This window comes from Crinia signifera, chromosome 8 (genome assembly GCF_055691185.1).
Source record: "Crinia signifera chromosome 8, ASM5569118v1, whole genome shotgun sequence".
In the NCBI taxonomy this organism is placed as follows: Eukaryota; Metazoa; Chordata; class Amphibia; order Anura; family Myobatrachidae; genus Crinia; species Crinia signifera.
The window spans coordinates 54,103,654-54,117,252 of record NC_139224.1 but is presented as its reverse complement, the minus strand read 5'-3'; the positions used below and the strand labels follow the sequence as shown (position 1 = coordinate 54,117,252).

The 13,599-nt window shown below is 44.9% G+C and overlaps 1 protein-coding gene across 4 annotated transcripts in view; it reads right to left on the bottom strand.

Moving 5' to 3' along the window:
- The window catches only part of LOC146026059 (serine/threonine-protein kinase Nek4-like), a 56,998-nt gene extending 44,319 nt beyond the window's left edge, over positions 1–12,679 (bottom strand). For 2 of the 4 annotated variants that reach the window (XM_083156407.1, XM_083156406.1), the window contains exons 1-3: positions 12,455–12,679; positions 7,869–8,135; positions 1,627–1,824 (exon numbers count right to left, since the gene is read on the bottom strand). In XM_083156407.1, the coding sequence (XP_083012533.1) occupies positions 1,627–1,824; positions 7,869–8,135; positions 12,455–12,568 (579 nt within the window). In that variant the 5' untranslated portion in view covers positions 12,569–12,679. The remainder of the gene's footprint in view (positions 1–1,626; positions 1,825–7,868; positions 8,136–12,454) is intronic. The other 2 variants (XM_083156404.1, XM_083156405.1) reach the window with 2 other exon arrangements.
- Positions 12,680–13,599: the final 920 nt, after the last annotated feature.

The window sequence follows — 13,599 nt, the reverse complement described above, 5'->3', positions numbered from 1 at the left end:
CGGGGGAATGTTTTGCCAGGCAAAAGATCAGCAATTTTTTTTTGGGAGGGGGGTGGGGAATTCGACTCGCCCGATTCAATCCCAGTGTTGATTTTTCACCTGAGACCAAAATGCTCAGATGCAATTATCAGAGCAAAGCTGCCCCCTAAACCACAATTTATTTAGAGGAGTGCCCCCTCTTTGAAGGATCATCAAAGATGTGGACCGACAGTATTAGGGAAAAAGGGGGTTCACCGCTGTGGCTCATGCCTGATCTGTTAAACAGTGAGGGTAAAAGAAAGGAAATTTTACTGTGAATAATAAAACTTTCCCTCTAAAACCATTTATAAACTTGCCACTCAAAAAATGTTGTGTACGTGCTACAATGCAGCTGTGGGCTTTCAGATGTCGGAAAGACTTCCAGGCAGTTGACCCTTCACTTTTACTGATTCTACTTTTCCATTTTTTTTCAGCAATATGAATCATCCCGAATCATCAGAAATCAAATTCCTATTTATTCGTTGTTTTTTTTATATTTGTTTTGTATTTAATTCAATTATATATGCTGATTTTATTTCATAAAATAAATTAGGACCTTATCCCTTATTTAGTGTAATCGACCTCCATTGAAATGTGTTTCCGCTGGAACGCAAGCAGTGATATATTTCCGCTTGACGGAATGTACGGCCATTTAAAAAAAAGAAAGTGCTATAACGAAGAAATCGGAAATTGGACGTTGGTTAGCATCAATTGCAATCATCTGTAATTATGTGGTGTAGACGTTGTGGACGCCTTAAGTGGGACCTGTAGCACCCTGTGTGGACGCTGTGCTGGCTGCGGATCGCTGGCTGGAGTTCCTATCCAGATTGGGGGAGTTGAGCTGGGGACTCATATACCATCTGCCTGCGATCACTTGTCTTGTGCTTTTAATACAAGTCACTTCTTTGTAAGTGTAATGTGTATATTAAAACTTTTTTTATTTAATTGATCTGCACCATGTTGGTTTCTATTTTCTCCCCTTGTTCTCTGTAATAGGGGAGACACTTAATTTTTTAAACCTAAAGTCTTACTATTTCATGTAACTGTGGAATATTGAACAACAGACAACATATGAGTACTGTATCTATGCTATATCGGCTTGGTAACATTTATTTATGATCATGATTCCCTAGGGTGGAATATAGTTTTGCAATATAGTTACCTTGGAGCGTTATCCTTTTATTTTACAACCATTTCCTTTGTTCTACCATTTGGGGTGCTTTTACCCGGTGTGTATTTGGGATCAGCTGCACTAAGGTTGAATTGTGCACTCCTTTGCCAACCAACTACTACCTAGCCTGGACTGACTAAATGCAGCGAATTAACGTATTCTGGAGAATTTGCATTACATTTTCGCTCATCCCGATTCACCCAAAAAGAAGTGATACGGCATCGGCGAAAATGGACTTCAAAAGCATGCAAAAACGCCCCTTGTTTGAATATTAATCGCAAATTATTGCCGATGTTTCACCTGGCCAGAAAGTTCATTCAGGATTTAATAACGCCCCCTTCATATCTATAAATTGCTACATCCTAAATTGATATATCCTACAGTTTAGGTCTATAATTGAAGTTCCTAAAGCATTAGTTCAACTAGTCTCACATTACCTTATAATTGTATGGTTTATTAGAGAAAAGCTCCGGGCTCATGTAGTATGGAGTCCCGATGAGAGTACTGGCCATATCGTACTTGCTCTCCAAAACCCTTGCAATACCCATATCTCCCACCTTGATGATGTTCGATTTAGTCAGGAAAATATTTTGAGTTTTCAGGTCCCGATGCATTATGTGCAGATCGTGTAAATACTGCAAAGAGAAGGACACAGGTCAAAATGTTCAATGCAGGAAGAAGCTATCGAGGTCTGCAATTCACACTGTTGTTCAGATTTCCACATCAACGTCTGACAGCCTTGCGTCACATGATCTCTTCCAGTTGCCCAGAGGTAAGCACTAACAGGTCTTAATAAACATAAAAGCCATGAGTGTATTTCATACAATGTTTTGTTGTCATATGACAAAAGGGGTGACCCTGAAACGTTGTATTAAAAATACACCTGTATATATTACAATTCGGATTGGCACTCACCCTGTTTTTTTTATATTTTTTTAGTAAATAGTAGTGGAGAATACTCTATTTGCTTGCTAATAAGATAGTAGGTTACCTGCTGCACAGTGGTCTCCATTGATTGTGATCGCCACCATTTTTTTTGTATAAAAAGTGAATAGTGAGGCAGTATCCCATTACGACTTTATAAAAACAAAAAAAGTCTGATACATCTACAGTTTCTAATTGATTTTTACAAAACTGTTTGTCAAAAATAAATTCATTTCAGTTTCTAATTGATTTTTACAAAACTGTTTATGTCAAAAATAAATTCATTTCGGATCTAGTGACAAGATCCATATCGCCGCTATGCCTCTGATGAAGTCGTTCTGATGAAACGCGTTGGGTACTTTTTAAATAAATTGTCTACACCATACAAGAGATTCCAAAGTTTATTTCTGTTTGAATACTGCACATAAAAAGAAAGAATGTCAATGTAATCTATATTGTTTTCTTGGGTGGTACTAGAAATAAGCGCAGTCCAATATTCTCTTTTTGTATTTCTTGAACTTGTCCCTCACTAACAGGAGGGATTTATTAAAGTTGCTGCTGATCATTTTAAGAGCGCAATACTGGGGCAATTTCTATTTGTACTCTATTGTTATATTAAAGGGGGATACAATCATTTTAAATACTCTAGATACACTTTTGCTATTAGATGCTTTGTTACGCTAACAACGCCTACTCGGCACTGACCCAGCCCACGGAGCATTGGTCAGACCCCTCTTCTCACAATAGACCCTTGATCATTTTCAGCCACCAGCCCATGTGGGCCTTAAGGTGCCCATACACGTTACAATTATTGTATACAATATCGCATCTCGGTTTTGCGATAAGATGAGATGAGATCTAGTACAAAAAGTATGTGCTGCACATACTTTTTGTACTAGATCTCATCCAATATTTTATACAATAATTGTAACGTGTATGGGCACTTTTACACTAGGTACACGCCTAGCAAATCGGGTTAACCCAGGGTTGCATACCTGACCCTCTCCTTCAGGGAGAAAATGCTCTGTTCCTGGACTTCCCTGGTAATGTATGATTTCCATCACCTGTGGTGAGCTAGTTAATTGATAAGAAAGGTGTATCCCCACGTGGCAACCCTGGGTTAACTGCTCCCTATCAGCCGAATAATGTATACCCAGCTTGACTCACTGAACCCCTGTACACACTGAGCTAGAAATAGCTTAGTGAATACCGTCTTCAACGGGATCAGGAAGTTCTCATTTATAACAGTAAACAGCACATAAGATGCGACTTTCTGCTCCGACAGTTGCACAAGTGTTTTAGCTGGGTTTTTTTTGGCTAATGCTCCGGCATACACACCTACTGTACAGTCGTCAGGCCAATGAGCCAATATTGGTTGATTGGGACAATAGTATAGGTGTGTACCCCAGTTTTAATCTGGCCCTAGTACTGTCACATTGATAGTTACAGTAGAAGCATTTTTACTGCAGCACTGTAAAAACTATATCTCACAGAAGAAATGAAATTGCAGTAGTAACGACATTCCTAAACGTTTATAGAGCACCTTTGTAAACACAACGTGACAAGAGAAGTAGAGCAGTGTGCCCCAGAGCACAACAATGACTAGGCAACATCAGTCTCTATCTGCAGTCTTTCTCTACACTCGTTTCCATGCTTTGGAAAGTAAAAAATAAAATAAAAAAGGAGCAAAAAAGAGTGATCCCAAGATGCCTGAAACTGGAAGGCAGGAATACCGCAAGTGGTACATCACTGTTAATACATCAATGCAATATGTGCAATCTACTGTAGCAAATGCTGCTCATAAAAAGCAAAAAATTAATAAATAAGCATTACATAAAATAAAGTAAAATGTAGTGAACGTAAGTAAAATATAGCAACGTGAAAAAAAATATTGACGTAGAACACAATAAAAGGAAGTTAAATTAAATAAAATGAATAAAAATTAACGTAACGTACAGTGAACTTGGGACAAATAAATGAAAGCACAATAAACTCAAATATGTTATACAAGTAAACGACAGTTTACCCCACCCACCCCACCCACCTGTCCCAAATTGATTTTAATTAGGTTGGAGTCCCAACATTCAAGACTGCACACCTCAGCTTGGCACTATGAGGGTAAGTCCTACTATACATATATGCTGAGTGTTAGTCTGTGGGACCGTGTTTGGGGCTCAGGGCTCTTTGGGCTGCTGTTGCTGGGCTGCTCCATGGCATCATATCGTATACTTTCAATCACCCCTTTAGTTTGTTTAATATATATGTAGCACCCTTCACATTTATTATTACTTCTTACCTTGGTAAGTCCTATCACATATAATTCCCCTATCCCTTTTACTATCACTTTAATTTCACACTAATGTGATGCCATGGGGTGGTTCTGCTGGGCAGGCCTGGGGGCCCTGTGCCCTGGACCTGTCCCAGAGTAGTGTTAGGGACTTGTCCTAATGAGGTAACCTGGACGCGGTGGACAAGCCGATACTAATGGCCATTACTATGCTAATAACCTCAAATGCAATATAGCAAGATATTAAAAGGTCTAGCATATATATTTAGTGTGCACCTGCAAACTCATCCTCCTGCTTGCTGCACTACAAGTCTCAGCAGGTAGCACCTCATATGTCCAGGGTGTGCAGTTTAGGGCCCCTCCCCCTATGTACTATATATTGTGTATTCATACACACTGGAAGGAACTAGAGATGCCTTCCTCCTAAACTTGCACCCCACCCACCTGTCCCAAATTGATTTTAATTAGGTTGGAGTCCCAACATTCAAGACTGCACACCTCAGCTTGGCACTATGAGGGTAAGTCCTACTATACATATATGCTGAGTGTTAGTCTGTGGGACCGTGTTTGGGGCTCAGGGCTCTTTGGGCTGCTGTTGCTGGGCTGCTCCATGGCATCATATCGTATACTTTCAATCACCCCTTTAGTTTGTTTAATATATATGTAGCACCCTTCACATTTATTATTACTTCTTACCTTGGTAAGTCCTATCACATATAATTCCCCTATGCCTTTTACTATCACTTTAATTTCACACTAATGTGATGCCATGGGGTGGTTCTGCTGGGCAGGCCTGGGGGCCCTGTGCCCTGGACCTGTCCCAGAGTAGTGTTAGGGACTTGTCCTAATGAGGTAACCTGGACGCGGTGGACAAGCCGATACTAATGGCCATTACTATGCTAATAACCTCAAATGCAATATAGCAAGATATTAAAAGGTCTAGCATATATATTTAGTGTGCACCTGCAAACTCATCCTCCTGCTTGCTGCACTACAAGTCTCAGCAGGTAGCACCTCATATGTCCAGGGTGTGCAGTTTAGGGCCCCTCCCCCTATGTACTATATATTGTGTATTCATACACACTGGAAGGAACTAGAGACGCCTTCCTCCTAAACTTGCACCCCACCCACCTGTCCCAAATTGATTTTAATTAGGTTGGAGTCCCAACATTCAAGACTGCACACCTCAGCTTGGCACTATGAGGGTAAGTCCTACTATACATATATGCTGAGTGTTAGTCTGTGGGACCGTGTTTGGGGCTCAGGGCTCTTTGGGCTGCTGTTGCTGGGCTGCTCCATGGCATCATATCGTATACTTTCAATCACCCCTTTAGTTTGTTTAATATATATGTAGCACCCTTCACATTTATTATTACTTCTTACCTTGGTAAGTCCTATCACATATAATTCCCCTATCCCTTTTACTATCACTTTAATTTCACACTAATGTGATGCCATGGGGTGGTTCTGCTGGGCAGGCCTGGGGGCCCTGTGCCCTGGACCTGTCCCAGAGTAGTGTTAGGGACTTGTCCTAATGAGGTAACCTGGACGCGGTGGACAAGCCGATACTAATGGCCATTACTATGCTAATAACCTCAAATGCAATATAGCAAGATATTAAAAGGTCTAGCATATATATTTAGTGTGCACCTGCAAACTCATCCTCCTGCTTGCTGCACTACAAGTCTCAGCAGGTAGCACCTCATATGTCCAGGGTGTGCAGTTTAGGGCCCCTCCCCCTAAGTAAACGACAGTAACCTGAAGTAAAATTACGTAAAACTACATAATATACAGTAAAGTCAAATACAGTAACTTGAAGTAAACCTAAATAAAGCAAAATACACTGAATTAATTAAAGTATATGGCATCAATAAAACAGAAGTAACTTACAAGGGCTGTCATGTGCCTGTGAGGTACTTAGGCGGATATTATTAAAGCTTGTAGAGAGGGAACCTACAAGCAAATTACATCCTGACTCACTTTCTTTGAAAAAAACCTAGAAAATGGCAGCTACGAGAGGATTGTTTAGAATGCAGGGGCCGATTCGGGGCCGTTCGTATGGGTCTGAATTCGGCCCTTTCCCCCGATGTTGGGGGTCTGCGCATGCGTGAATATGCACATGCGTAAACCCTACGAGCGAGTTTCACACTCACTGAGCCGTGTGCTGGAGGAAGGGAGGGAAGAGGCAGGCAGATGGAGGCAGCAGGGGAACCCCCAGGGTTTTATGGGTGTCACCATAAAAACCCTGGGCGTTCCCCTGAGAACACAGGTGTGCTGATGCCTGTTGAGGGCGGGCGGCTGGTGTCAGTACCCGCCCCCTTTCCGGAGATCTGCGGCCATCTGAACAGTAAGTATGGACTTAATTTTTAGACCGAAGGCTTCAGAAATCACTCGATGGTCAGCAACCCTCGAATAATTTCTCCTCCAATCGGCTGCATGCAAGGGGATGTGTTCACATACACATCCACTAGCAAGCACACACATCCTACCTGTTCGCTAGGCTGCAAACATATGCAGCCTAGTGCACAGGTATGAATCAGGCCCTTAATTTCTCTTCCAGCTTTGATATATCCTCCTTACCTTTTCACATTGCAAATGCTGGGTTGCACCTGGGATTTGGACACGGGTCCGTCCTGGGAGCGACCCAACATTTGTAATGATAATAAGCTGACGTCATCGGGGGGCGGGGTGGAATACTGGCACATCATCGGAGGGCGGGAGAGGAGGCAGTGTTTGGAGCGGACGCTTCCTCCTCCATATAGTGCGAACGGGTCCCAGATTGCTCAACCCAGGCTACCCGTTCACACTGCACAACAACCTGGGTCCGACCCGGGATTAATCCTTCTTTTACCATGGGTCGGAATGCAGTGTTGCTCGACCCAGGTATTTTCAGAAGGCCCTTTCACAAAGCACATCAACGCGGCAACAACCCGGGCCGGACACAGGTTATTTGTGCAATGTGAAAGGGGTATAAGTTTAACTGAGGATAAGCTGGTTAATGGAACTGGAGGGAGAGAAGGTTCAGTTTCTCCTATGCCCACCTCTTGATAAACCTCTATAACAGTGATTTTCAACCTTTTTACCTTGCGGCACACTAAATAAGATTTTCAAATTGCCAAGGCACACCGTGAGATCCCCACAGGGCAAAACATATTGGCCCCCACAGGAAAAATCCAAACCTATTGGCCTCCATATAAAAAACAATCACACTGGTCCCCACAGGTAACAAAACTAAAATACATTGGCCCTTTACATGAATAAAAGAAACCAGTAAATAACACTTGAACTGGCGGTGGCTATAAACTGGTTTGGGCATCTGTAGATCTGGGGGCACACTTGGGAGCAGCTCAAGGCACACTAGTGTGCCACGGCACAGTGGTTGAAAAACACTGCTCTATAACCTCAGGGTAGCAGTGTCTCCCAGACTTGGGTAAAGGAGAAAGTACATATAATATAAAAGCTCTTTACCTGAAGTGCCATGGCGATCTGTACAAACCACTCCACCACTTGGCTCTCTGGAAGAAGTTTTCCTTTCTGTTCCTTCAGTTTATGGTACAAGTCTCCCCCTTCACAATAACCCATGACAATGTACAGTAACCCATCTTCACCCTCCCATGATTCTTTATATGCCACAATGTTTGGATGTTTCAGCTCAGAGAGGAGCTGGGCCTCTTGTTGTGCTGCTTTCCGCTCTCGAGGGGGGGCGATACGAAGATTCAGCTTCTTTATTACATACTGGAAAAGAAATGGGAACTTCAATCTATAATATGCAGGTGATCTCACTTTGACACAGATATATGTGTACAGAGGTAGTCATCAAATCATGTCTCACAGCTACATTTTACATTCAAATATTTTCAGTGTTTAAACAGTTTGAGTTTGCTGACAACTTAATGGGCAGGTGTGCCAATATACCTTTGTTTAAGGATTTGTGATGATGACCATGAAGAAATCTACTGGACTCTTATCTGATGGCTCCATGTAGTGTTCCCTCTAAGCTTCTTTTGCAGGGTGCTGCACCCTGCCCGTTTTTAAAACCTCAAAATGCACCCTGCCCTTTTTGTGTGTGGCACTGTGCATCCTTACGCTGCCCCCCACCACGCTGACATGCCGCTGAGAACTTTCGTGTGCCATCATGTGTAATGGGTATTACGGTGTATGCCATCATGTGTAATGGCCATTATAGTGAGTGGTATAATGTGTAAGAGGTATTACAGTGTGTGCCATAATGTGTAATTGTCATTACGACAGAATATGTAATGGGAGTAGCAGAGTATGACAATGTTTAATAGGCATAATCCTAGTGCAGTGTGCAATTTATATATATATATATTTTTTTGGTACTTGTTTCCTAGCACGGCCACAATCTTGTGGATCGTGTACCTTTAAGTTAAGGTACACGATGGACCCGATTTCCTTTGAAATCAGGTCCATTTTGCCGGCAAAGGTACAATATCGGGGGCATCGCGTCGGTCGGGACCATTAACATTGGTCCCGACGCGACGACACCGATTTCCCCATAGGCTTCAATGTTAAAATATTTTTTAACATTGAAATCGTGAGGATCGCGTCGGTCTTGTGCCATTATAATGGCACAAGATGAGATGGACTTGATTAAGTCCATCTCACCTTTAAAAAAAAATGTGAAAAATGTGAAATGGCCCAATATGACCCATTTCACATTATAGATGTCCCCGTTGTCACCCCACGATAGACGCCAACCCGAAGCGTGGCGAGCGCAGCGAGCCCGCGAGGGGCGGCGGTGCGCGTCCTCCGACCTTTTCATTCCCCTACTATCCACGTCGGCGTGGAGTTGAGAATAGAATAGTGTGGCGAGCGCAGCGAGCCACCGAGCCCGAAGCGTGGCGAGCGCAGCGAGCCCCGTGAGGGGACGCATATAACTTCACAGGTATACGCGTTCGCTCGCCACGCTTCGGGCTCGCCACACTATTCTATTCTCAACTCCACCCCGACGTGGATAGTAGGGGAATGAAAAGGTCGGAGGACGCGCACCGCCGCCGCTCGCCACGCTTCGGGTTGGCGTCTATCGTGGGGTGGGGTTTACGTCGTTAAATTTGGGGGTGTAGGGAATATTTTACATTGAATCCAATGTAAAATCGGGTCCCAGGGACCCGATTTACATTTCATTCAATCAAAAAATCGGGTCGGTCGCATCGCATGCGACCAAATCGCATGCGATGCGATCGACCCGATTTTTCCGACAAGACCACCCCGATGTAAATCGGTGTGGCCGTGCTAGGAAACAAGTACCATTTTTTTTATTTGTTTCTTATATATTTCTTATATAAAATGCGCCCTCCCGATTGAAAAAAGTGCCCTGCCCGGTATATTGTTGAATGAGGGTTTTTATATATGTCTTTACTTATATTTTTAGGAAGAGTATTATTTTTTAATTAAGCACCCTTCGCATTGGTACGAAGGGGGGATATTTATCCACCCCAATCGACAATGCGATAAATAGGAAAAAGCGCTGCCCCTGTGAATCCGCTTTCTACAATTCTCAGGGTACTTTTTATGAAAGATACCCTCAGATTGTACCACACATACATCTCCAAGTGCCATCGCCACCTTGCCCATCTGCTTAGAATTATCAGTCTGGTGGTCAATGAGTTTCTCCACCAGTCAGCTGGACGTCGGATTTCTGCTCTGTGACCTGGTTGGGTTCAGTATGATTTCTCAATGAACATTTCACCAATAATCATTATACCAACACCCATTAATAGGGCCAATATACCAACATTTTCAATTGACCAACATAGTCAAAATGCAGACATGTGAACGATACTAATAAAGTCACCTCTGCATATGCATGGATATCCTTAAAACCTAGACTTTTGGGGGTGCCTTGAGGACCATATTTGGAAAACACTGCCCTATACTAATTATGTTCATACACAAAAATAAACATATCTAATACAAGGAAAAAGGGGTACAACTAAGAATTGTGTTATAGTATCATCCACCTGAATAAGTAGCACCGCAGTCAGGAACATGCAGATGACGGGAACATTTTTATAATTTTCCTCAGTGCACTACACACTACGACAATGACTGGGGTCCCCTTGCCCCCCTCCCCGGTACCAGCAGCAACCTTTTGCACACTGTATTATGGCGTCAAATAAAATTACAAATGTTCCTAAATGACAGGGGTTCCCCATTACTCTGGTGGACCTCTGACAACCCCCTCCCCCCAAAAACCCAAAGGAGGCTCTAGACACCTAATTACCTGCTCTTTGGCACACAGAGGGAATTGCATGCATGGATTTCTTTGTTAGCATGATAGCAATATAATTCACAGCCTATGGCAGCGCAGTACAGCAGCAGGTGGAAACTAAAGTGGCAGCCTAGTACGGCAGTGTGTGGAAAGCAGCATCGTGGTACAGCAGTGTGTGGAAAGCAGCAGCGCAGTACAGCAGCGTGTGGAAAAGGGCAGCCCAGTAGGGCACCATGTGGAAAAGGGCAGCCCAGTACGGCAGCATTTGAAAAAGGGTAGCCCAGTACAGCAGCATTTGGAAGAAGGCAGCTCAGTATGGCAACATTTGAAAAAGGGCAGCGCAGTATGGCAGCATTTCGAAGAAGGCAGCGCAGTACGGCAGCATTTGGAAAAGGGCAGCCCCGTATGGCAGCGTTTGGAAAAGGGCAGCCCCGTATGGCAGCGTTTGGAAAAGGGCAGCCCCGTATGGCAGCGTTTGGAAAAGGGCAGCCCCGTATGGCAGCGTTTGGAAAAGGGCAGCCCCGTATGGCAGCGTTTGGAAAAGGGCAGCCCCGTATGGCAGCGTTTGGAAAAGGGCAGCCCAGTACGGCAGTGTTTGGGAAAGGGCAGCCCTGTATGGCAGCGTGTGGAAAAGGGCAGCCCCGTATGGCAGCGTGTGGAAAAGGGCAGCCCAGTACGGCAGTGTTTGGGAAAGGGCAGCCCCGTATGGCAGCGTGTGGAAAAGGGCAGCCCAGTACGGCAGCGTGTGGAAAAGGGCAGCCCAGTATGGCAGCATTTGGAAGAAGGCAGCGCAGTACGGCAGCATTTGGAAAAGGGCAGCCCCATATGGTAGTGTTTGGAAAAGGGCAGCCCCATATGGTAGCATTTGGAAAAGGGTAGCCAGTAGGGCAGCGCATGCAAAGCAGCAGCGCATTATAGCAGTGTTTGGAAAGCAGCAGTACAGTACGACAGCATGTGGAAAGGGGCAGCGCAATAGAGTAGTGTGTGGAAAGTGGCAGCATGTTGAAAACAGCAGCGCAGTACGGCAGCATGTGAAAAGTGGCAGACCAGTACGGCCATGTGTGGAAAGCGGCAGCGCAGTACGGCAGTGTATGGAAAGCATCAGCACAGTACGACAGCACGTGGAAAGAAGCTATGCAGTAGAAGTCGAAAGCGGCAGCACAATATGGTATTGTGTGGAAAGCAGCAGCGCATTACGGCAGCGAGTGGAAAGCAGCAACCCAGTACGGGAGTGGAAAGCAGCAACCCAGTACGGTAGTGTGTGGAAAGCAGCAGCTTGGTATGGCAGTGTGTGGAAAGTGGCAGCATGCTGAAAACAGCAGCACAGCAGCATGTGGAAAGCGACAGTCCAGTACGGCAGTGTGTGGAAAGCAGCAGTGCAGTACGGCAGTGTGTGGAAAGCAGCAGCACGTTACAGCAGCAAGTGGAAAGCAGCAGCCCAGTACAGCAGTGTGTGGAAAGTGGAAGCGCAGTACATCAGTGTGTGCAAAGCGAAAGCCCAGAACGGCAGTGTGTGGAAAGCAGCAGTGCAGTACAGCAGCGTGTGGAAAGCAGCAGCCCAGTATGTGGAAAGCAGCAGCATGGTACGGCAGTGTGTGGAAAGTGGCAGAGCAGTACAGCAGCGTGTGGAAAGCAGTGCATGTGGAATGCAGCAGCACAGTAATGCAGTGTGTGTAAAAAGGCAGTGTGGCATGCATTACAGTTTTACAGTATGTAACATGCAGCAGTGTAGTGTTAGTGTGTTGCATGTAGTAGTACTGTCATGTCATAGCAGCATGTTACATGTTTCACATCACATCATCGACATAGAGCATGTTACCTGTTTCTCCTCCGTCCGGTGTGTTACTAGGCTGACTTCTCCGTAGCTCCCCTTCCCCACCACTCCAGCGATCCTATAGTCCTCCAGTTTGGTCCGCATCTTGTGCTCCTCCATACCGTTTCTTACATCCCAACTCTATTGTAGTTCGCTACGGCCTCATGAGTGAACACAACTTCCGGCAGCTTCCACGTAACCCGGCAACCAGGACTCGGAGCCCGGAAACTGCTGAGCAGCCGAACTGCGAACATCACAATGTTCTGTACTCAACAGCGACATCTACAGGACAAAGCTAGTTACAGGCTAACACTACGGCAATGTCTATGCAATGTAACAGCGACATCTCGCGGATTTCTGAGGATAAGAGTGCGTACTTTTTAAAAGCGAGACACTTGGGATTAGTATTCGGGCCCTGGGTCCACAATGTACAGGTCGACAGTCACTCGACCACTATTGGTTGATAGTGACTAGGATGACACCTAAGCATGGTTGACATACATAAGGTTGACAATGACAGCAGTTTGACATAAGCTTAAGGTCGACATGGTCGACACTCAAAAGGTCAACACTGGTTTTTCATGACTTGGTTTTATACTTTACTACTCAAGTGGGCATAGAGTGATAATATAATAGTGTGCCAAGCGCAGCGAGGCACCGTGCCTGGGCATCATGCCCGAAGCATGGCAAGCACCATGGCAAGTGGGATGTGGTGCCCATGTCAACATATGTTGATATAGACACCAAAAAAAAGGGAAAACCTTGAGTGTCGACCGCATCCATGTCAACCGTAAGCTTGTGTCAACCTTTTGTCAATGTCAACCTATAGTATGTCAGGGTTGCCGACTTGCAAAAAATCCTCTCCGGGAGAAGCCCGGAGAGGAATATTTCATTACGAGTTTGGGGGTGGGGCTTAATGGTGACATCATTAAGCCACACCCCCATTACGGCAAATAGCCGAAATAACTGATCTCCATGGAGGGGGCAGGGCTAAAATGACATGATTGTGCTATTTTAGCTCCGCCCCCTCCTCTGAGACCCGCGGATTGCGGCATTTAAATGCCGCGATCGGGGGGGCTCAGTGGATTCCGGGAGGGTTGCCCACCCTTCCGTGGGCCGGGAGGGGGGACCCGATTTTCGGGTGACTCCCG